We start from the raw sequence: 25815 nt of genomic DNA on the forward strand, positions 1-25815 counted from the left end.
TAGGGTACTTTTTCATGCATCTCCTTTTATTTTTCATTCCACATGTAAGAGGTTTTTCATTTTTGGCAGACTGTCTTCTCAGGGCACTCTGAAACTGGATTATTTACTACAGGTGGACCCAGATTGCTGGGGTAAAAAAAGCCAGCAACATATACTTCCTTGAAGGATTTAAATTGTGTTTTAAAACACACTGAAAGAAAATGTTGTTGGTATGTGTGATATTTTCTATGTGAATGGAACCCAAAACATTAATAATGGCTTTGTTCTATCTTTTTTAGCTATCAATGGCAATTTTTAAACTGTAAAAATTTCAGGTTGCTGTATATACAAAAGAAAATTGTGATTTTGAATTATAATTGGAGATGTGGTTATAGAATAATGAATTGGAATACTTAATGGAAAGCTAATTGGGTAACATCAGAAAAGTTTATCCTGGTATATTGGGATTGCATGCTTCAGTTGATACTTAGTGTACTTTTGGGATTTCTGGTTGCACCTCACCTCTGGTTCTGGTAGTATATTGTATTATGAAGAATATTAATAATGCTGCAGAACAATTACTTGTTCATTTGCTAACTGATTAAAATTCATGCATAATTTATTGGAACTGGGAGAGACTTTATAAATAAGTCTTCTTGGCCTGAAGAGCTTAAAAACAAAATGCGTATGCTAATATAAGAATGTGCTTTACTTCTTAACATAAAAAGTTAATAGGCAGCGGTCTCATTAATGTGAGGTTTTATTTGTGATAATCCAGCTCTTAATCAAAGTGTTTACTTCTAAGCATAGCCATATGTTTTAGAAGTTTATAACTTGGAGTTGGTAGTGCATCACACTCATCAATGATGATATTTTCTGCTATAATATACAGTGACCTTAGAATACATTAGTTGGACATTTAATATGTTAGCTCCACAGCAAATAAACTGCCCTCGTTATGGCCAGCTGCATTTCTGAGCTTTGATGTAGGTAGTGATTTAAATTAATTCATAAGCACATATATTGCCAAAGAAGGGTAAAAGGTTAATTGCGGGCTGCCCCAGACTGAGTCCTGCAGGGTGACCCGCTGTTGGCTGATCAACAGGTACCCAGATAGAGTAATGCAGCTCCACCAAAAGACAGGAGGACTCTCGTGCTGCTGAAATCCACGTGGGTTTATTGTGGACAGGTCGAAGGACAAAGAGAGCAGGAACAGGAGTAGGGAGACAACCACAAGCAGGGTGAGACAGCTGCGAGAGGCCCTGGGGAAAGAGGGGCCAGGGTATATAACTGGGGCAGGATAGGTGTGGTTAGGGTACAAACTGTCCAATAGGAAGAGGGCACAGGGGAGGAGCAGGGATGGGGTGACATAAACTGAACCAATGAGGGAAAAGGGAAGGAGTGGTTTGCAGAGGGAACCAATGAGGTTATCGAGAACAGGGAACTTTCTAGAACTTGGGGAGATGACAAGCATAAACTGTCAGATGACAGACATGTGTTCATCTGCATGGGGAAGCAGGGAACTCTGGGAAAGTGTTCTACACAAATGCAGTCTCCTAGGGCATCCCTGAGCTGCTGTCCCCAGGGGTACATCCCACATCTCCCCCTTTTCTATTTATTAAATAAATGTCCCCTAAAATCTTTACAAGAGTCTTTTTGAAGAAGGTCAGAGCAATGGAGACTAAGAAAATTATAAGTAAAATCCACAGCAGTCCTTTTAGAATTGAGGCCACCCATGCGGGGACACCCCACTGTGTGAACAGTTTGTTCATAACATCCACAGCCTGGCTTTCGGTTTTGATGTCCTCGACTTGTATTTGGATCCACTTGATGTTTGCTTGGATGGATGTGCTCTTTGAAGAGAAGTTGAAACAGCACAGTCCCTCAAAATCTTCACAGCTGTGGCTGTGGGCGAGTAACAGAAAATCGATGGCTGCTCTGTTCTGTAGTGTGGCATGTCTGGTGGTTTCCTCATCCACCAAAAGATCTGATAAGGCGGCGGATGTGGCATTGGCCTGCTTACTACGCCAACACCTGAGGTGAGAAAGCTCCCTGAGGGCCTTGGCTGCTGTGTACCATGGCAGAAAAATAGATGCAGCCTTGTTCCAATTATACATTTGGGAATCACAATTTGGATAGAATTGTGTATAGGATCTCTTTTTGCAAGACAAGTCTCTCCTTTTCCAATCAAGAATTTGGGTTTTGTTGGGTGTCAGGGTAGTAAGCTGGCCAAGGCTACAGGGACCTCCTTCAATCTTAGAGGGGATCCCGGCCCACGTCCTGTCACCGCAGATCAGAAACACTCCCCTGGGGAGCTCTCTGGGGGATGAGGAGGACTCAGATAGTGTATCACTGGTATAATTGCACCAGTCAATCATACAGTTATTGTCATGAGGTGTTACAATCTGTTTCACAAAGCCTTGTGGCTGTTGCCAATCTTTGAGCGAGGGCTTGTGTCCAAATTTGATATAATATGTCGCCCTCGAGAAGCCCAGTAGATCCAATTCCTGGGGCTCCTGTGGTGCATGTAGCAAAATCCACGTCCATTTGTCCCAGGAGTCCACAGGATTGGGCTTCTTACCTGCATAGGGATAATCCCTTGGTGACAGGGGGACTCCCACCAGACATGTAGAAAGCAGGTCTTCCACACTGCCCATGGCCATGCAAAAGTTATCTTGTTTGAGGGACTTTGCCAGCGTGATCCAAACATTTTCTTTCAGTTGTGGGACAAGCCATGCTCCCACTGCTTGAAACCACATGAGGATGGTGAGCATGGTGGCAGTGATCAGGCTGATCTGGGGTGCCTTGGGTAGTGTCATCCGGGGTGGTGTTATCTGGGTGGCCACTGGTCGTCCGGGTGTGGTGTGCTCTGACATGATGACAAAGGAAAGCACCTGTTAATATTTCTTAAAAAGTCTTAAAAGTCTTTTGGTTCCCTTCCCTCCTTTCTCCCCCTTTGTTAAACTTAACAGAATAAAATAAATAAAAGTAGGGTTTAGGGAGAAAGGGTAGAGGGTTGAGGGAAGAGGGAAAGAAGATAACAAGGGATGGTCTAATAATGTCTGCCATGTCTGGTGATGGGAGGTATCTTCTGGTGATCAGCACACGGGAGATGATGTTGGGTGAAGTAGTGTCCTTTTTTTTTCGTCATCTCCACGTAACTGCGTTGTCTGGTTGGGTTGGTTGAAGTGCCTTGAGAGAGTGTTCAGGTGAAGTGTCTTCTCTGGGCGCGGCATCCAGGTAGGGTTTGATGTATGCGCCAGGAATCCACCTGGGGCCCTGCTCAGTGGAAACACACCCGTACCCTCTTCCCCAGGTTATCAGTGGGTATGGGCCCTTGATGATCTTTGATTCTGGGTCTTTAATAAGAACTGGGGGTCTTTCTTTTAAAAGTGCATGTGTGTTATTTTGGAAATGTCGCAGGATGGGGGATTCGGCTCTCTGTCAGAACAGTTAATGAAATTAAAAACATACAGTGCTTTACATAATCTTTCAGTGGGGATCATTGACAGGGCCAAATTATGCTGTTGTTCCAACAACTTCTTTATGTCTTTGTGAGCCCTTTCAGCTACTGATTGTCCCTGTCTCTGTCCTGAAGCAGAAATGGAAATACCTTGGAGCACTCATCTTTCACTCTGGGAGGAAAAAATCAGCTCCCATTACAGCCACTATGGCATGGCTACAGACTCCCCAGTCTCTAAACTGAGTGGTTTGAGAAGCAGCTAATTTAGAAAAAAGTCCGCAAGATATGTGCCAAAGTCTGGGAAACTTGGTTGCTTATAGAGCTGGTAAATATAATGTTTGGAGTAAGCTGTGGTACCTGGAAGGGAAGGTTTGCTGCTGGAAATAGAGAAGCAGGCAGAACCAGGGAGTCATTACCTGAACTTTATCATGCAGGGGGGATGGGATGTCAAAGGAGGTCCACCACTCCCCACCATGTGTTCTGTCTTTGACACTGGTGGCATCATCCCTGGGAGGCAGAATATGTGCAATGTATCTGTGTCAACTTCTGTTGTGTAGAATGTAAGGGTCCCCTGCTAGGGAAATCTTATGGTCTGGGGTTAAAAGTTATTTTTAATGTACTGGCCATGAGATCCTCTCTACCTGCTCAGAGTTGCTGATTTGTTAGTTCTGCATCGCTACTATGTGAAACCCCTGTGTGCACTGAATTTAGCACTGTTGCCTAATTAACTGAAACAAATTAGCTGAAATATGAGCCATCTGGAATGAAAATGAACCTTCCGTGTTTATCAGTGAATTTATTTTATTAGAAAAATACTTGTTGCTTGTGATTGTTTCTTAAAATAAATCATGCTGAGGCAATGTTTCTACGTTAACATTTCTCAGGGTAGGGGGGACTACCTCTTTCTGTTTGGTCTGTCATTACCTTTTTCACTTTGCAGCTGCATTGAAATATGTAGGTAGGCAGAAGCTGATGAGAAGAGGGGATGACAAAAAGCAGCACACATCCTATTGTTGAAGTTTAAAATCAGTAGTAACTTACTAAAGAATAAAATATTATACATTGTTGCCATATGTCTTTATTTTGTCATTCTTCTGGCAGCTTTACTCAGTTCTGAGTATTCTGAATGCCTGTAATACGTGTCTGTATCCTTTTCCCTAACTGCATCCAGTGGGTTTCAGATTAACTGCAGTGATACTCATTTTTAAGAATATTCTGTGCAGGGGTAGTGTATCATCTCTTGCAGCTCTTTCTATAAGGAAAGTGCAAATGTGGCTTCAGTCAATAAAATAAAAACTCAAGTTATTGGTATAGTAAATTATATAAATGAGCATAGTTTTTTTCAGAAAAAAAGTCTCAAGCAGCAGCAATATATAAATCAGGCAGGATTTTGTGGTCTCTGAGATTTTTAAAAGGAAAATACAGCATTGAGCAGATGCCAGTGGTACACCACTCACTTCCATCCATTGCAATTCTCCTCAGCTCTTCTTCACTGATGTCAGTTTGAATTTGTTTCTAAGATTTCGAATCTTTGCTGACCAAACTCTGACAACTTCCTGTGTAGAGAGCCCTCCTCTTAGTGGGTTTTCCAGCTTTTGTTTTATCTGTGGCTTGTTTTTTGTCTCCCCTGCAGAGCCGCCTCGGCCAATAGCACCCCCGCAGCTGCTGGGCGTTGGGCCCACGTACTTGCTTATCCAACTGAATGCCAACTCCATCATTGGGGACGGCCCCATTATCCTGAAAGAAGTGGAGTACCGGATGACGTCCGGGACTTGGACCGAGACCCACGCTGTCAACGCACCAACGTACAAGCTCTGGCACCTGGACCCTGACACTGAATATGAGATTCGGGTCCTGCTCACCCGCCCGGGCGAAGGTGGCACGGGGCAGCCAGGACCACCACTCATCACCAGGACCAAGTGTGCTGGTGAGTGTTGCTCTGAAAAAATTACCAAAAAACCAAAAACTGTTTACTTTATGGTTTAATTGATTGGCAGGCCTGTTGGCTCCCATTAACTTGTATCAGACCTTAAGCATTCCCTTCACACCCATAGGATCCCCAAGTTTTTGGATCAGTAAGGATTTGCTGTGTCCTCTGCTTTGCTGGTCATTGTCTAGGTTGCTAAGCCTTGGAGATTAGGAGGTAGGAAGTTAGAAATCTAAGAAAACATTTTACTTTTCATCACATAAGGAAGGGGACCTCTTGATTTCTGGAAAATCCTGACCTCCTTGTTTCTTCACCTTCATATTTTCAATTACATTTTAAGTAAACTTGCACATAAAGCAAATTGCATGGGAAAAAAGGATATGTTTAAGAAATAGAATCGTGAAAAGAAAAAAAAAGTAGTGTACTTTTGCATAATTTGTCTTTTCCCAAGCAGTTACATATGGCCTGACAGAATCTCCAAGAACTAAAATACAACTACTAAAATCTCTAGCTATGACTGCTCCCCAGGGAAGTGGTCACAGCAGCAAGAGTTCAAGAAGTGTTTTGACAATGCTCTCAGGCTCATGGTGACTCTTGGGGCTCTCCTGTGTAGGACTGGGAGTAGGACTCAATGATTATTGTGGGTCCCTTCCAACTCAGGATATTCTATGATTCTCTAAATTGTAGAACACAATTGAAAATAGTGTTCTACAACTAAAAAATGGAGTGTTTTCTCCATTTTTGACTTGTGCTGCTGAGCCCTGCAGTCTGCTTCCTGTTTCTCAGAGTGCCCCTGAGTAGCTAGCACCAAGAAAATTAAGTACTGTCAACTTGTGCTATATTCTGTTCCTTCTAAAGCTACTTAAAATTATTTTAATCTCAGTTTTCACGAGAAGAAAGATAATACCTATGTCTCATAGTTGCAGGGGAGAGAAATTATAGATTTGAATCTCAAACTGTGAGGAAAATAAGCATAAATTAAATGGTGGGTTTTTCCCTCCTAGTCTCAGGATTTCTAGGGCCTGACAGTATTTTAAAGTTGACACAGTATTTGATTTCGCAAAGAGTGCTGATAACCATCTATTCAAAATCATTGCACATTAAAGTAATCAGAAGGACAAGCTGGAGTCTCAGGTTTCCATGTATCATATATATATGTGCATATGTGAATCAGAAATATAAATAGTTTTTTTCACAAGTTGAAGACAGATGTCTGATGGATGAACACTCATTTTGTTTACTTAAGGAAGAGTGTTGGGGTCTGGACCAGAAGCCAGGAATTCTAGCAGACTAGGTCAGTGGGTATGAATTCCAGAAAATTAGAGAATCTTTTTTAAAGTTGCTCACAGTCCTGTCAGAAGCTGATACACAAAGCTGGAGTAAGACCTAGCTGAAGGCACCTTTTTGAGTTTGTGATTGTATTTATAATTGTCTGTCTTTCCAGTGAAGTAGAGAGATCTCCGTGTCTATCTCAGTTAAGGTGTCGGTCTTTGACATCTAAGTAAGGTTAAAGTATTGGTTTATGGCACAGAATTGGCTTAGACATTCATCTGAAAAAGTAGGAGTTGGAAAACTGCTTCTGTTTTAAAGAGGCTGAGCCGATACTAGCAAATTGAAATCTTCAGGTTGTTTTCCTAGCACTTGAAAAAATGTAATTTAATTTACCCAAGTTGTGACAGAGTAAAGATTTTTACTGGGAAAGGAAGTAATTATGTGATGTATTTTTCGAAGCCTGTTAGGGGAAATCATGTTATTTTTATTTTTTTTTTAATATAACACTCACATGTAAGGCTCCAAAATCTAGTCTGGCTTGAGGAAAAAAAATCGACTCTATTTAATCCACTATGAAATTAAGCACATCAAAAAATACTTGAGAAGAAAATTCTGAACTTTCTGTGACAGCGTTATTTTAATAATAATAAAATTTCAAGGTGTTTACCTTGCAGTAAGACTGATTCTTCCTATTTCATTAAAGTGAAAGCAAATAATTGTTACTATTAGCTAGTTTCAGTTAGAAGAAAGTGTGTCAGCAAGGCTTTGTGAAGACTGAAATATTGTGCACATCATCAGGGATGAGTCAGGGACAGAACCAGATTGAACACCCTGCTGCCTCCTCACCTGACTGGAAAATGAGACAGACCTTCCTTTTCTGTGTTCTCCCAAGGCTTCTGATAGATAACTGCAAGTCCTTGTCAATATGATTCTTTTTTGGTTTTATATACTTGTATTTTTCTTTAAAAAGGCAAATTATAAGCATCAAAATTAGTCTCTTCCAAAGAGAAGATTTATAAGAAAAGGCAAAGGTAATAATGGAATATCTCACCCTGCAGTATCTGCTGCTGCTGGTATTGTACCAGTGACTGGCAGGTGATTTACTGTGCTATATTAGATGACATCTCTGCAGGAATATCTTCTTTCTGGAGTTTCTTCAATTATTCCTAATTCTCATTTCTGACAGGCTCACTTTTTTTTCAGACAGGTACTCTCTCTTTCTGTCAATGTTCTTTGTCAGTTTTTCTTTCCACAAGTTTTTTACATATTAGTTCAAATTCTGAAACAAGTTATAATTGATTATCTGCTCAGTATCATATGGAATGGTGGAAAATAAATGAATTTTTAACATGAAGTTTGACTGCTCTCTATGCAGATTAAAAAGTGTGCATTAGTGAATGTTGATCTGATGAGATTGTAAGGATTAAAGTTTACATTCCAAGCAGCAACAGCAAACTTGCTGAAAAAATAATGAGAATAAGCTATTATTCTGGTCTCTGTATAATGCTTAAGCAAATATCAGTATTGTTTTCAAATGAAGTTTAAAATACCTTTTCCTCATAATTCATTCAATATTTATAATTTCATGCTATTCCTTAATAACATAGTATTGATCAGTTGCCCTCTGCTTTGCTGGAGATGTATTCTACTCCTTAGTGATTTGAATGATGATCATAGTTACCTCATTGTCATGCATGCACTTTTATTATAAGGTATTTAGATCATTTTCTGTCTTCCTCATAGCAAAACTAGTGTCTGGTGACTCATTTACTAAATGTTTCCACTAATGCTAATCAAAATTGTTCTTTAATGAAGGGATAATTCTTCCACTAGTTAAGTCCTGTGACAGACTGTTTGTCTACCTGGCATTTCCCAGGTAATCCTTCCTGTGCTGAAGCTAAGGCATTTTGTTAGATGCGTTGTTTTATCAGTCTGTGGTTAAAGATAGTGCTGAGCAATCAAATATATGAAACCACTGAGTGTTTTTAAATGGCTGAAGCCTGAAACATCTGAAGTAAAACGCTATTTTCTTACATTACCCTCTGTGAGAGCCAGGTGTATGCTTTGTTATTTCCTCTTCTAAGCACCACCCATGATGGTATGACCAAGGCACTATGTTCTCAGCTGCTGATGCTGAAGGGTACTGACTCCCCCTCAGTCCTCACAGGGCACCTGAGCTTTATTTCATTCTGACATCACCTCTTGCCTGGGGTCATTGCTCAGATTATTCACTTCTCCAGGATTCTAACACCAAAACAAAAGGCAGAGAGTAACACTTTAACTAGAAGTAATCCTTAAGGCTGTTTTCTGTGGCTCTGGTGTGTGTTGTCCTTTTGAGCTTATCCTCTGAGTTGTTATTGCCTTTCTTCTCTTGAGGGGGTAGGGGGAGAGGGGCAGGGTGTAGAAAATACGTGATAATCTAAAATTGTCCACTTAGCCTGCTTTTTCAACTCTAAATTAGAAGTTGTTCTCTTAATGTTGGCTGCTGCTTCTGAGTAACAGCTCACAGCTCAGCTTTATGATTAACTGATATTTTGGCAGCAAAGGAGGTCAATAGTTCAGCCTGTCCAGAGCTTAATATATGTACACAGTGGAATTGCTTGCTCCTACTTTACTGAAGTTCATCACAAGGGTGTGATTTTTCAGAAAAACATGAAAAATTGTAAAACAGTTAGAGAAAAGAGTGCTGTGTGTTTTCATTTCTTTGGTCTTGATAATGAAATGAGTAAGGACAGGAGGAAAGCTTTATAGCTTTAGCAGAGCTGAGAAAGGAAAAATATTTATCAATTATATTATTATTATTGCTATTGTCATTATTGTTATTTCATTGTTCAAAATCTTTATCTGTCACAGAGACCTGCTATTGGTAGCAGTCAGCCTCAAGGCACCAGACTAGGAGATGCTGGTTCAGTGATGCAATTCTGGCACATGAACATCTGCAATTGAAGGCTCGGGAACTGGACTGCTTTCTGCTGCCTTTTCAAGTGCAGAATGTTTGTGCACAGTTTCCACATGCATTAATTTCAAAAACAATATACACAGAGTGCAGGATACTGCTGAATTCTCCTCTAACAAACAAAAAAAAGCAAAGCATGGAAAAATATTGAAAAACAAAAGGAAGCTCAAATGCTTTTGATCATTGTCTTGGGATTTATAACAGAGGGACCCCAGAGAGGTTGCCATTGAGAATGTGACCCTTCATAGCCATCTGGAGAACTAAAATATTGTTATGGTTACATAAAAATTGTAAATTAGTTTTAAGATGAATGGAGTGAGAGGGACATTGCAGTGTGGAATCTGCATGTGCTGATGTGGGACGTGCACAGTGCTACTTCACTCAGTGTTTGTTGCCTTTCACACTTGCAGAGACAAGGCACAGGGTTCAGGGTGGGGACCTGGATTTATAGGCTTTGTGGTGCACTGCACAAGAGAATTTAGGATGTTGGATTATGAGGCAATGTGTTTATAAAATTGGGTACAGTCAACATCACAGGAGGCTTCTGCAATATACAGCACTGAACAGATAAGCTGTGCTCTTCATTAGCGTCCCTTGCAGTAGTGCAACTGCAATTGGTTAAAATTTTAAAAAGCTTTTTTAAAAAGCTTTTTTAAAATTTTAAAAGAATACAGATAAATGTGTAATTTTCAACCTTTTTTTTTTTTTTTTTTTTTTTGAATGGGGACAGAGGGAAATTTTTACCCTTACAGGAAAACAGCTGTCTTTCTGTTTCAAGCAGAATTTTTATCTTATTTCCCTCAAAGTAGGTATTGTTATAGACTTAAGACTATAGCTGCAAGGACAATGTGAATACATTTGATTTGAATACATGCTTAAATTTCATGTTTTTATTGCTCATATTTTTGTTGTTTACAGTTTGAATGCATTTTAAGGATAAAATCAAGATGAACAACTTGAAACTAAATTAATGATATTTTAAAAATTATTTTACATTTGTCATTCCAGAAGAGCCCTCATGACACCAATATTTAAAAGTTGCTGTTGTTTTTACAAATATGTTTGGCACTTGTGACTGTTTCTGGGCTTTTGGCCAGGTAGTAATTGGAACCATTTAAGATCTTGCTATCAGATTCCAAATGCGCCAGAGTCCTGTTCCATATAGGTTTACCAACCGGGTTGTATATGGGGAGGTGGAGCAGGGAGGTATTAGAACAATGGACAAAGTCTGGACTAAGGAACTTCATCATATTCCCATTAAGACTGAATATGAGAATTGTTATTGAGAAGGCATCCTGTAGAAGAGCCATCTGATTTGGACCATCACCTGGCACCAGCAACCATGCTCCGCTTATTGTGCTGCTTGTCACTGCTGAGATACCCATACCACATATAGAATCCTAATGATGCTTATATCTATAACAAAGGACTGTAGTGCATCTGACTTACCTAGCAAGAGACCAAGCAGATTGCCCAGCCAAGTTCTTGTCAGATTGTGTAAATTAAGCATGGTATCATCTTTTTCAAAAGAGTGCAATGCTGATGACTCAGTTGAATTGGCGGTAAACTGCAAGTTCAGACACTGACCTCCCCTAAATTAGTTTTCAACTTTTTTTTGTTTGCTGTATTCAGCCTTGCTTAGTATCATTTATATGGTACTTGCAGCTGCAAGTTCCCTCTGCACTAACTGGAAACTTTCTTCCTGCAATACTGCAAGTGCCATGTTACACAAAATATGGGTTCCCTGAATTCTCTCATGCTTCATTTTTGGGAATAATTTTGTTCATGGCTAGTTTTTTATAGGATAGTATAATATTCAGCAGTAAATCACTCTGATGATCTTTGCTTGGAGTTAGGTTAGCAGACCTGGATAGGTGGACTTCTCTTGCATGGCCACCCACATTTCAAAGCCTCTGTTGTCTGTAGTGGCCTCTTCTCCCTTCTTTTTGAAGTCTCTAGCAGTGGGCAGGGAGGGACGAGTAACCTGCAGCAAGATATGGTTGTGGTCATTGGCACTTGACGCACTGGTCAGTCAAGAGTTTGGTGCAAAGACTTTGTTTAAAGTTACTGGGTCTCTTTTTGGTGAAGGACACAAGGTCAGGATACCCCTTCACTGTGTGGTAGAGGCAGGGGGAGGAGAAGGAGCAGCTACCAACACCACACAGAGCTCCCCTGTCTCTCAAGCAATTTCTCCATCTCTTGCCTCACTTTGGTTTGTTTGGTGGCTTTTCCCAGAGCAGAGCCTGCCACAGCACACTGAGACAGCCATGATTTATCCAAAGTGCATGTAACTAGTCAATAGATCACACTTCCGAGAGGAGCACTGTCTGTGGCAAGAAAATATATTGCAGTACATTAATCCATGGTGCCCATTCCAGCTGTAAAAGAATGGATGTGGGCAATAATTCATATTGCAGTACTTGAAAGTGCTATGGGTGCACCCAGGCCAGATAACTCACAGCCTGATTAGAGCTTCTGCAAAGTTGGGGAGCTGATGTTAACAGATTTTTGGTCTGTGCCTGCTTTTTAAAAACATAACTGCAGGTTGAGATAGTCTTTCCCTTTTAGAATACTGCAGCTCTTTTTTTGAACTGTGACTTCTATTTTTAATTTCAGCTGAAATAAATAGCATGATTGATTAGTGTGTTTGATGCTTCAGTTTGGTTTCATAATCAAGGTCTCTCAACTGTTCAGGAATGCAATATTAATTTTATAGTGTATGAGAATTGGTAAGTATGTAAATAAAACAAACTTTTATAGGACTGGCTTTTATTGTATTTTCATTTATCAGTCTATTAAAAATTAATCAGGGAAAAATTTAATAAGGTTTTTTAAGTTGCTCTGATCATTGCAGCACTAAAATGTTTTGGAAGCATACTAATTTTTCAGTTATTTTGGCACTTTTGACAGAGTAGTGTGGATTAGATATGGAGGGCTGTGAGTAGCAGGAGTGGAAGGGTGGAAGAGGAAAGCAGTACCAGGAGTCTGTGCTGTGGCACGGGATGTTGATGAGATTTACTAAATGCATTCAGTATATTTCCTCTCCCCTCCATTCAATATTTTTCCTCTCCCCCTCTCTCCAAAGTCATTACAAAGAGATATCATGTCATTCTTCCCAAAAGCCCTGGTTCTTAAATGCATCAATTCTTTCAGCTTTCTTCTGCTAGATAAATATTTGGTTTTTATTTAATTCTTGTTTGCTTTTTTATTTTTTTAAACTTTGTTTCATTTTAATAATGAGCAGCATAATTCTTTTTACCTAATTTGAACCTAGACTGCATGAAGCAGAACTGAGTGAATTTCACTCTCTTCACTTTATTTTTCAGTAAATCCTCCTGCTGGTGCTGAGAGGGGGAATGGACCATGTGATGCTTTTGTATGAAATGATAATGAAATAGCTTCCATTTAACAATGAGTTGAGGAGCATATTAAGCAGCAATGATGTCAAGTTACACCTCAGATGATGAGTAGGTCCAGAAACCTAAAAATGGCTTTTCAAGGCTCTTAATGTTATCTGGTTTTGTTTGCTGTTTTCAAATAAAAGTCAGGAGCAGTCCTAGAAAGCTCCAGATCACTTGAAAAACAAAAATTAAAAATACTGACATGAAGGCTCGGGTTCACCTAATTAAAAGCTTGTCATCTTGACTTTAATTCAGAACAGAATAATGGAACAGCCAATACCAAACTTGATTAATGAAGAATTAAGGAAGTAATATAATTAGTGACAGTCAACAGATTTATAGAATGCTCTTGTCAAAATAACTTGATTTTTTAAAAATTAAATTACAGATTTGGTTAATAAAGCTGATATTGTTCTTCTCTAATGCATTTAATTTGATATAAAGCATTTTGATTAAGAAACCAAAATAAAATCAACTCAAATGGAGAGGAACTAGCTTATATATCTAAAACTGGTTTTATGGAGTAATTGAATAAACACTTCTGTTTGTGCCATATCAGAAACAGTTCCATGTAATTTATAAAGAAGATGTAACTATGATAAAGTTGACAAATTACAGAATATTATTAAACTGGTAGGAAAAAAAAGCCACTTGAAAAAAGACTTTAGTTCTAATTTACAGTGGTTTGAATTGGCTGAATCTTACCTATGTTTCAAGTACAACATTTGCAGTGCAATAGAAACAAAGTAGACTATATGTACAGAGAGGGAAAAGAGATCTGAGAGTCATGGACCATTAGGGCTGAGACTTAGGTACTGGAACTAGAAGAGGTCCTGTAGTCCTTGACTACAAAATTTCTCACTCTTTCCTTAGCACTGGAGTATCTTTTAAAGCTTTTTTAATCTTGAAATTGCTTGCCAAATTAGTTGTCTTCTGACCCAAGTCTTTTATCCCCATCTCTCCAACCTCTCTCCAAATCTGTGTAGCATCCTGTTCTATGGAATTAAAGGTATGGCACTGTGCAAGAGTTTGTTTTCAGGAGGATTAGAAAACCAAAATAAAAAAATCTGGCAGAGTGTTGAAATCTGGACACAAAATCTTGTTTACCTGTGATGTGACCAGAATTAATACTGAGTTTAGCGATACAGGTGTGATTTAAGCAGTAATTCCTCATGGGGTTGAAATTTATTTTCCTTGTTTGGCATCTCCAAACCAACTGCATAAGCCTTTTATTCATTTGTATACTATTATTTTTCATTTCATGTTACTTTTGAAAACGATTTCATTTTATGCATTTTGTTTTTCAGGTCATTAATTGCTAAAAGCTATTTCATTACCCTTGGAAAAGGCAACATGCTAGATTATCATTCAGATAATTAAGCATTTCAGATACTCTAATAGTACCATAAGTACATATTTTGCAGTTTATTACCTTTATTTTAGAGAAATTGTGGTCAGTCATAGGGACTGGTGAAAATATATTTGACAATGTACCTTCTTTTGTCTGCAAAATGAACTCTAACAATTAGGCTGAAATGTCAGAGCATGAGCACCCACTGGGAATATGATGTGCTCTATTTACAGTTCACAACCTGTAGTAGCTTGGATGATTACAAATAAATAATCCAGTTGAGTTGTACCATGTTTCCTTAAAGTAATGACCTTTGAAGACAGTGCAGAACTGCATTTCAAGAAACCTGCTCTCTGTTTATGGCCTTTGGCATCACCTTTGACAAATAAGTATACTTTGGTGTTCCATTAATATTTGGAGAGCAGGGTTGGCTATGAATGTTTCCCCAGCAATTTTTCTCAAATTTATTTACCTCACATGATTTTTATTTTTTTTTTTCAGAGCAAGCACTTTTCTTACTTTTGTTGTGCTAGCTGCAATGAGATCTTGGATTTATCTGTCTGAACGCTAAATATTTTGTAATGAGAATCTTATACAATGAAGATCATGTGTAAGGGGAGAAATTTTTATTCATTCAGTGGTAGGTTTTATCACTGATGTAGTGTCTGTATTCAATTTTTAGTGTTACCAGGAGCTATTTGTCTGTCCATGCAGAGATGACTTTTGGTGTTGATATAATAAGGGATGGATGGGGAGTGTGGGAAGAATGCAACAAACATACTGTATTGAAATCAGTGGAGATAATTTTATTCCTGAGGTTGTTGTTTTAGTTTCTTTATGGCTTAGCCGTTGTCTGTTATCAGCTGAATAGCCATAGTTAAGGATCATGCAAGTTGAGCACGTTCTTTTTTTCTGTGTGTGTCTGCCACTTAACCTCAAAGACTTCTTAGGTTGCCATTACCAAGTTTTCTTTTTCTGATGCTCAGCATTTTGTGTTCGGTTTTTCTTGTTCCTTTTTTAACACAACCATACCTCCCCCTTCAGCCCCAGTTATACTTTCCCTTCAGCCTTGACACAGAATTTAAAAGTTTAAAGCAAATATGGATGCTTCTGTCTAAACAGTGGATGAGGGAATGAATAATATGTCGTAGAAATTATTCATATGGCATAATATGCTTGTAGGTTTGCAGTTCATATGGTGATGAATACAGTATAAGAACCTCTATGGAAAAGAAACAAGTAAAAAGTTTTTTTTTTGATGTGGCTTATCTTGCCTAGCAGTACTTGGAAAAGGTGGGGAATATGTATTTGAAAGACAAGTTAAGATGGTAGACATTTTTCATAGTCACTTTACTGAGGGGCATATTCAGAGCATATACACATACTTCATACAATGAGAAAAAATACATACAACAACACGATTGTGTCAAAATCAATAAACCATGATGTTTATGCCTTTCTCTGAATTATTTAGTCCTGAATTTACTAGTTGTCATGTGCATTAAATTAAGGCAGCTCACAAATGTAGGGTTTTTTCTCCTGTGTTAATTTGATCTGGTCCCACAGTGGGGAAAAAAGTGCTATCACTCTTCAATATTGCTATCACAAATCAGCTTACTGTCTCTGTGTTTAAGAAAGGATTTGGAAGTTTAAGGTGGGAGTTCTAAGTCTGTACAATAATTTCTGCAATGACTCCAGGTGATTTAAAGATCTGTTAAAAATAGATATGCTGTAGGTTCCCATGGGGGAGGCTTCAGCTGGGCTGCTGCATCCCATGGGGTGCAGGTTCTGTGGAAGCTATGGTCTTACAGGGCACTCTGAAAGTCTACCTTGTGGACAGACTTAAACTAGAAAATATCAGAAGCTCCTGTTATGTATTTTGTTGGCCTAAAATTAATCTCTTGGACACTTCACATTATCCTCTCCATAGACACATGTGCCAATGTGTGTTTTATCCACCTCTGAAGAGCAGCCCTCCTGTTCTAGTAGGTCTGTGTAAAGTGCTCAGGTATGATGGGCAGGCTTCTTTCTGCCTGTCTAGACCATAACACAGGCTAGGAAACAAATACGCAGCAACTGTAGTAAAGAACAATAGTTGCAAAAAAAAAAAAAAGCTTTTATAGTATTTGCAATCTGTTTTTTTCAGCCTCGAATTGCACAAAATCTGTCTTTAAATATCCTGCTGTTATTCTCACCATCCTTCTGTCTGTGTTTCATGCTATGCCTTACTTCATCTGATGTGGACCTTTAGTGGGGGTTAAATATAGAACTGACAACTCATGAAGAAACTCTTTTGTCTTTGGTGCTAAAAGTCTGCTTTTTGGAGCAGGATTTGCTGAGTTGTTTTCTGCACAGAACAGTTGCTGGTACTGGAAGCACTGCAGCTTCTATAATAGAAGTTCCTCTCTGTGAACATGATGGCATTTAAAACATATGAAAGTCATTGTATATATATTTTGTTGTTTGAAAATTTAATAATTAAATAAATTTCTTTGAATTTAGCAACATTAGGAGTAGTCCCCTTCATGATAAACAAGAGCATAAAGGAGGATATGGGCCTGCACACATTGAGATATCTTGATACTAAGGTCTGAGCATCCTTGCAGAGAGGCAGCATTGGGAAGCAGAGCTCTAATATAATGTCCAGACTCTAATATTTTAATTTCTGCAGGTAAAGTGTGACTTTTCATCCTCGGTAAAGTGAGTGTCTAGCTATTTAGCAAGGGACAAAGCATAATGCCATCATTGGAGAGATGTATTGTCAACTTGGACAGGTGATATTTAAAGACCCTGAAGAGAGAAATGACCTGGCAGTGTAACAAGACATATCACAAGTGACTGTCTCAGAAAGAATGAGAACAAGACAGACAATTTCCATTACTGCTCAGTGTTAAGGTACTACCATTATCCCCTAAACAACCACACGCTCCAAGCAATAATCATGCACTGTCTTCTTCTGTACTAATATGAAACTGGAATTCAATCTCTTTGACACATATTGCTTCAGCTTGTCTTGTCAAGTTGTTTCTCTGCTCAAGCTCAGCTGATGTATAGTGAATGGGCTTTGTACACTGACTGAAATGGGGAAATAGTTATCCAGTTTCCTTTGATGCTGGCTGCAGAGGTGCTGAGGATATGCTAGAGGAGAGAGGCTTTGTTTCTTGTAGCCTGTAAGATATTGCCAGTTAGGAAATCAGTGGAACCACAAGCAGTTCTTCAAACTGGATCCTCTTTTGCAGTCCCTTTCCAGTCTTACCCTGTTAGCTGTGTACTAACTCCCATAATACCTTGGAGAGATGCAATCATTCTTTTTTGACTGTCTTCCCAGGAGTGTGGAAATCCAGCATATGCTGGGTTTTGTGGCAGGATTTTGTGCTTCTTTTTGGGTTTTGTTTCTTTTTTTTTTTTTTTTTTTTCCTCAGTGGGAAACTGTACTTGCAGTAGCTGGTAGTCTCTACATCTTCTGTATTAATCACGTCCTGCCTGTCAATTACAATATCCACTGTCATTATGGTACTCTGCATATTGGTGAAATATATTTTATAGTAAACTTGTTTTAATTCTGAGTAGATAAATACTATGTTGCAATAGTTAGAATTCTTATAAGGAGAAAGTAAGTTATCATGTATAAAAATGAGGAAAATAAAGAACATCCTTCATTGTCAGTACTATCCTGGAACCTGCTGATTTTTCTTAATCTGTGATAAAATGGACAAGCCACTAATTCCATAACTGAAGTATCTGAAAATTTCAAATACTTGATCTGAATCAGATATAAAAACATTTTAAATACTTGATATCTTATACATATTCATAGAAACTTTTTTAGTAACTCAATATCTGTTTATTATGCTTCTGTTTCTGTTTTTCTAATTTTAAAGCAGTCATGTAAGTTTTTCCTTAGCTGACTGCATCAGTACAGAAAATTGATAAATTGCCCTACAATATTCTGGATCATATGGTAGATTATTAAACTCATATTTGGCAAACATGAGTAGCTTGCAGGCCAGGCAAACCTTTCAGGATGCTCTCTGATGAATGCCTGGTGGACCATGTGCTTTTATGTACAAAATATGTGTGAGGGCTCATACAGCAAGACACCAGTGCTGCAGCACTTACTTGTGCCTACAACTGTCAGTAAGGTGTATTCTTTGATATGCCTTTTGTGATGTAGTTTGATTATTTAAAAGCTGTATGCAAGAAGCACAGGGAAAAAATATATATAGTTTTATTTATAGATTTTTTTAGCCTGTGCTACCTACATTAGTTGACATTATATTTTTATGTACAGATTTTTCCATCTTGCCTCAAGGACAATAATAATATAATGCATATGCATAAGGAAATTGAATGAAGGTTGTTACTGATACCTCAAAGGTGGCATTTCTTAACTTTTAAATACTTTATTTTGCTCTTTTACTGCAATATAGCTTTTGTGCATATAATTTGCTATAAACAACAACAGTAGACATGAAGAACCTTCAAGTCCTTTCACTTGAAAGTTTCTTCTGGCAGTTCTAGAAAAAGAAAATTAATAAAAAATGTGTTTTGACATTTAAAAGAGAATTATTTCCCTTAAAATGCATAAAAGATGCAAACTCTTAAATTGCTTGAGTTTGCACATTTTGGAGCATTATTCTGATGTTTCTTAAAGCTGCATGTGTGGAAGCTTTCTCTGTAGCAAGCGTCACCTTTGTCTTGCAAGCTAAATTGCATTAGAAGAAGTAGCCCTTCAACTCTTGAGAAGGCTACAAAATTTTGTTTGTCATCTAATGTCTTTCCCCTTCCACTTAAGATCTTGGATGTAAAGACAGACATGACCAGGTTTGTTTCCCTGTGGCTTCTTGTCCTTAGGACTTGCACCATCAGTGTCCTTTTCATTGATCCCTACATTTTTTGTTGCTTTTTTATCCTTATTTTCTCTTTACCCCTAATTTCTGTGGTGTTCATGGAGCATCTCTAAATCCATTTCTTTCTAACATTCTGATGTTAGAATTCTAGATTTGTATTTGTGGTACTGTGTGTGCCAAGAGTTAACTGACTTCATCCTCTCTAGCTGCTGGCCCTCAGGCCTTTTGGTTTTCTGAAGGATCCTGCTTCTCCCTTGACAGTTACACAGTGACAGAGAAAATCCCAGAAGTGGTGAAGCCAACATTTGCTTACCACAACCCCTTCACCCCATGCTCTACTATAGAGAAACAGCTTAAGTCCTTATGCAAGAAGAGAGCATTTCTTATTTTAAAATAAAAAGTAGGGGAAAGCAAGAGAGGGCTTGAAATGTTCTCTGCTATCTTAGATTTTCTTAGGAATGAGCTAGTTGATAAATTTTACCACCACAATAGCTACTGACATTCTCCTCTCCGAGCTTACTCTAGGCCATGTTGTTCAGCTCATGTTGCCTGGGAAGGTGATGCACTTTTACTTCCTCCATGAGGCTGCTAACGTGCAGAGGCTTTTCCTGGCTTCCTGTGTCTTCTAGGGGAAAATGCATAGTGTGCAGCCTCCTGTGGGTTTAAGGGACCAGAGAGCAGTGAGACACGATGTAGCAGTTGAGATCTAACGTACTGTAAAGCTGGGGAAGAGATCGAGGCACTGCAGGACATGAGAATCAACCTGTGCCTTGCAAGTCCCTGCTGCACTTCTGCTGTTGAAAGTCTGGCATGCACCACTGTAACTGAGTGGTAGGAGTAGGCAAGACATCCTTGAAGGCTGGGGTCAGAGAATAGCATAGAACAATGAGGGATCATATGTTTTCTCATTTACCTTTTGCAGTGCAATTTTTCGTGGCATAGATGGCAGAACCAACATCAACAGTTCCTGAATGAGTCATGGTGGAATACATGCTTCAAAATCAGTCTTTCTTGCTTAGCTGCTTTACAGAGGAAAAAAGAAAAAGCAAAAAGACAGACTGATATTCTCTGTTGTGTTCAAAGACAGGAAAAGATCTAACTAATTTGGACTGCAGCACTGAATTGAAATCTTGCAGTCCCTGATTGCATCCAGAAATTGCTAGCGAATGTCCATCACCACTCATAGGTGTTGCTGGCAGTATTTTCTGAAAAAGTATTTGAAAGAGAAAGAGAAAGCTTTGGTTTGAGATTTAAAACTGTGTATATGAACATAAACACATAGATGTGTTGAAATATATATCAATTTCAGAAAAAATATTCTGATAGCTTTGTAAAGAATAAAATGGTTTCAACATACTGAAACATTTTTCTGTAAATTGTTCTAGCATCTTTAATAACCAGGCAGATGGTTAGAAGTATTTTTCTCTCTCCTGGTGTATTACAATAGATACAAAGGCGAAAAAATCCATACCTGTTGTATTTTCTGAATTTGAAAAAATAGATAAAACTGTATGTTCCTGCCAGGTATCATTTGCAAAGAAGCAGCCTCTTATTTTCAGTACATTTTTCTACATTGTCATCATAGTAGTCTTTTTATCTCAGTCAGTCATGTGAGAGGGTTACATAAATGATACCATCTACCTGGATGTCTGCAGCAACCAGAATTCATCTTACTATTTGGAGCTCCCTCCATTATAAGGATGGCTTATGGTGAGAGAAAGCACTACTTAATCTTAAAAGTTCTGTCAAGAAATTAAATTAGGGGTAAAGAGAAAATAAGGACAAAAAAAGCAATATAAATTATAAATAAATACAGTTTGAATGTTGGAAAAAAAAAAGTGTAAGCATCCAAGAAGTACAAAGATTTGGTTTTCCAGTTGAAGATGGAAATTAAACTTGCAGCATGAATGTTTGAGTATCCCAACCACTGGTATGGAAGAGGTTGGACTTCCTTGCGTGATGCGTGCAGTGTAGTAATTTTGTCTGTCAAGATTGCTGCTGATCTCTGCAGTGCCCAAGAGTCACTGCTCTTTCTTTTCCCTCCAGCCCCCTTGGTGCATAATTTGCCTCTCAGGTGTTCTACTTTTAATCCTTCCTGAAAGTATTGGTCACTGGTTTTGTGTTTCCATCTGATGTCCTAAGACCTGGATTTGGATCTGTAGTCAGAAGGTCAAACTGTTTTTAAGGGTAGACTCAAGTATTCCATCACAGGTATATTTGACAGCTCATGAATGCTTACTGAAAGACACCTGTTTCTCTCTGAAGGATAAAAGGGTCTAGGCAGGATAGCAGAGTTTTTCAGTTGTTTCTATTGCAAGTAATTTCACTTTTCCAAGTACACGTTTAATGATGTTTCCCTTGCGAGCAGTGTTTAGTGATCTCAAAACCAAGCTCCCACTGAGGCATGGCCAATGAAACCTGACCTTGGAATGATAATGCAAGGTGTGCCAAAAATTAATTGCTGGTAGCATACTCTCTGCTGTTTGATTTTTAATGAATAAAGGGTTGCTGAAAATTTTAAAGTTTTTATGGATAGGATGCAAATTTCCCCTTTTAATTTTTTTTTAAATTTCAAATTGATAGCTCAGTTGCTCTTGGTGAAGTTTATTGAAGGTATCTTTTGAGAACTATTTTGATTTTTAAGGTTCCATTATAGAATATAAAGGAAATACAATGATTTAATGGAATTTAGAGGCTTCATTCATTGGTTTAATATCATACTTGCAAAACACATAATTTAATTTAACAGTGTTAGAAAAAATTGTGTAAGTCTAATCTATGTTGACAAAAGCAATACAAAAGTATTTTGCAATAAACAAGGCACTAATACAGTCCACAAGAAATCAATTTAATATTACACATTTGTATAATTAAATAAAGTGCTAACTTCAAGGTATTTCTTATGACAGCCTATAAGGCTGCATTTTCTTACACTGTTGCAGTTACTGTTTAAGTTGAAAGGCTCATTTAATTTAACAATGTTTGCTACCAAGCATGCTGTTACAATTGACACTAGAAAAAAATTTGGCTTTACATATTTTATTATTAAGTAGAAGTAATTCTGTATAGATTTTGTTTCCTTGTAATTTAAATTACAATATTGTGAATATCCTACATTTGAAATATTACTCAACTTCAGCTGGTCCAAAGGGAAGGGATATAACATAAAACCATCTGTACTTTGTTTCACCATTTACTCCTCTGAAGTGTTTATGTTACCACTCAGCCTTTTCCTCATCCTCAAATGTCATTTTTCTTTTAACTGTAGTTTTATTCACTTTGTAAGTTTAGATTTGAGTTTTAGAAGTAAATTACAGAAGTATATCTTTAGGAAGGTCTTTTCTCCAGCTTCCAGTCATTTGTCTCTTTTTTTCTGGAAGATATAAAGTGTTTTGTGATGGATGGATTGGTGGATTTTGGAGGGAAGTTGTATTTTTAATTTTATTCGGAAAATATAAACCATGGCAGAGGATGCAAGGGGACTTTCCTAATCTTCTTCCTTTCAAACATTTTCCCTAGTGCTGATGGCAATGAGCTGGATGTGCTTTACTGCTTCACTTGTTTTTCTCATCCACTCTTCAACTCCTGGGTATTCACTTTCCACCTTTCTCTTGTATCAGGATTTCAATTTCCACTTAAGCATCAGATTCTGGACCTGGAAATTTAAATAGGTCTGTGGATGTGAGCTACTGTGAATCAAAGGAAGGCTGTAGTTCTGTCCTGTAAGCATCAGTGTCTGCTTTTATTCCCCTTGTAGTCACTCTTCTCCATAACACCAATCCCAACTGCCTTTGCAATACAGTCTTAAAGTTTTGGTTTTTTGGTTTTATATGGCTTTTGCTGTCTGATGACAAGGCAGAAAAAACAAACTATTGGAAGAAGATGGGAAGTCAGCCCTTTCATTTCTTGTTCGTGAACTCTTGAATGATGCAAAAGAAACAAGGAAATTAACATATCCAAAATAAGACACTGAACAGTGATTTACTGTTTCAGTTTATTATGGAGTATTGTTAAGTTATGGCTGATTTTTAAAGGATGTGTTCAGTGCTTGTTGAAACTGAAGAAAAGGGCCTTCCCAAGTCACAAGTTTCTGACCTTTTGGCAGGACTTTTTATAATTTTTATCCTTTGCTTTAAGCATTAATAGAATGAAACCGCATGCTCAGCTTAAAATCTGACATAGACCTGTTAAACACTTTATGCTCCGCAGTGGCCACAGAATTTTTGGTGTAACCAAAGCTCTAGCTAATTGTAATAACCTCAGTGCATAAAAGTGCCATTGGGTATGACCCGCTGGTATTTATAAATAAAATTTAAACACGTTCTCGTTTTAATTGGACTAGCTAGAAAACTCAGTATTTGGAGAATATTGCATTCCTTAGGTAGAATGATCAGCTGATGCTTCAAGTTTATTATTAGCATATAAAAATGTTCAGCAGTTCAGCTTTCAGCATGCAAACCTGAGCTCAGGAAATTGCATAAATTCTCAAAACATAGAGTCTACACCACCAGGATTATTCTAGAATTGTATTATCCTATTTTTTCTGTTAGAAAAGATACTCTGTAATGGTATGAATTTTACTTCTGTATTGTTTCCTTATAAACACTATGAAAAATTTTGCTTCTGAAAAAACCTTGGCTCTGCTGCTTATAATTGTAAAATCTTTGTGTCAAGTTGATAGATTCCAAGAAACTATTTTTGCCTCTCTTAATAGCTCAGTTCACTTAGTTGAAAGAAAATCATAAAGATAGGTAGTTTGTTTTTTTTCTAAATTTCCTATAGCTGCAGTGCAATTCCAACAGAAAATAGCTGAAAAAAGAGAATAGAATAACATTAAAGTTCAGATATCTCTGAACTAACTGTGCAGATTGATTGAAAGAGAACATATTGAATTACTATAAATGTGATATAGCTAATAAATGAAAGCAATCATTTCCTATGAAAGAAATCTACTTTTTGAAAGACTAAGTTTGCTCATTCTACTGAAAAGTGAAAATGGCAAAAATTAAATCGCATATTTAATTCATACTCCTTTTTTTGTCAAAAATGAAAAAAAATTATATTATCAAGAATCATAAAAATAAATTAGTTGGAATAATCAACTTGCAAGGTATTACCACTGCGTAAGAAGTAATAATAATATTTGATGCCTTAGAATAAGTGGAAAATCAGCAATAAAATACTGTATGATATTATTGTACCAATGTATCTGATGTCTGAAAATTTAAATACTCTAATATTCTGAGCTTTTTAATCAACAATATTTTCTTTTCATTTTCTCCATTTCCAATCCCAAAGAGCTTTATGCAAAGCTTTATGACAGCAGAGTGATCTATGTCACATAAAATGGTCCCTGAGTTTTGTAATGCAAGAAGTAATGTGAGATTTGTCACACGACTGCTTGAGAAAGACTAATGCAAAAGAACAAGAAAATAAAATCATTCTAGAGGCCTTCAGTGTGGTGATTTTTCCCCCAGAAGTCTGAAGGTATATCAATTCTATGGACATAATTAGAATTATTTGTCTTAAGACTTCAGAAAATACCATTGCATTCCTATACATGTTTTTATAGCAGAATATTGTTCCAAGTACTGGTGAGTACTTTCCTTAAAACCAAACCAGGTTTTGCATTACTTAGCTTCCTTCCAATAATTCTACCTAATTTTATTGGTATGTGCTGACTGCAAACTTTGCTTTGCATATAGATGGCTTGAGGCATTATTTTCCTTTGTCTTCTTATCATTGTGTATCTCCTGGATGTTACCATCTTGCCTTCCCTTCACCAGGGAGAGCAGAAAAGATCACACAAAGCCCCTTTGCCTACTGCCAGACAAAGCCAGCCATGTACATTACTGTGGGTCCCCCTTTCTGCCAATTTAATTGGAACTGCTTGAATTTTTCACTGTAGAAAAAGACATCTGCTCATTGTACTGGTGGAGATTTTGGGGGAGAGAATTGCCAGCAGACAGGCATTAATTAACTGACTGCTGCACTGCTAATGCTTTCAGGGCAGGACCAGGATTTTGATTATCTCTCTGTCCTTTCCTTGGATGTATATCTACAAAAGTATATTCTGCCTAGATCATGGAATGTGAATATTTTAAGATACCTCTGATCAAACTGTCTAAAGAGAGTGACATAGGCCATGTGCCATTGGTGGCACAAACACTAAAACTGGAACGTTTCCAGTTTCATGCTGAATCCCTCAGTAAAGATAGTGATATTACTGTTTATATAAGGCAGTAGGTCAAATTAATTCAGAACAATTAGCTGCCATGTTGGGGTCTTGGTGTGTTATAGTGATGCCTGGCCTCCTACCTTCAAGTAACTACTCAGTCTTCCCAAGGGAGCTGGCATCTTGACATGCACTGCAAACCCCAGAAAACTGTTTGACTGAGTAAAGAAATGCCATGTTTGTGTAATGTCTAATCTGATGTGTAAGTTGCAGATATCAGGCTCATATCAACCCATCTGATTTAGTCTATAAACCAGCTACTGCCCCCAAACTGTTCAAAGTTAATTATTGTTGACAATTATTTTACTGCTAGTTTAAAAATAATGAAGGTACAGTGCTTAGAAACAATCAACTATGTAACACTGAGCTTTATTACTTTCA

The 25815-nt window shown here is 37.8% G+C and overlaps 1 protein-coding gene across 5 annotated transcripts in view; it reads left to right on the forward strand.

Moving 5' to 3' along the window:
- The window catches only part of PTPRK (protein tyrosine phosphatase receptor type K), a 382123-nt gene that overhangs the window by 216050 nt on the left and 140258 nt on the right, over nt 1–25815 (forward strand). For all 5 annotated transcript variants that reach the window (XM_053973378.1, XM_053973379.1, XM_053973381.1 and 2 more), the window contains exon 7: nt 5076–5369. In XM_053973378.1, coding sequence (XP_053829353.1) covers nt 5076–5369 — 294 coding nt within the window. The remainder of the gene's footprint in view (nt 1–5075; nt 5370–25815) is intronic.

This window comes from Vidua macroura, chromosome 3 (genome assembly GCF_024509145.1).
Source record: "Vidua macroura isolate BioBank_ID:100142 chromosome 3, ASM2450914v1, whole genome shotgun sequence".
Taxonomy (NCBI): domain Eukaryota; kingdom Metazoa; phylum Chordata; class Aves; order Passeriformes; family Viduidae; genus Vidua; species Vidua macroura.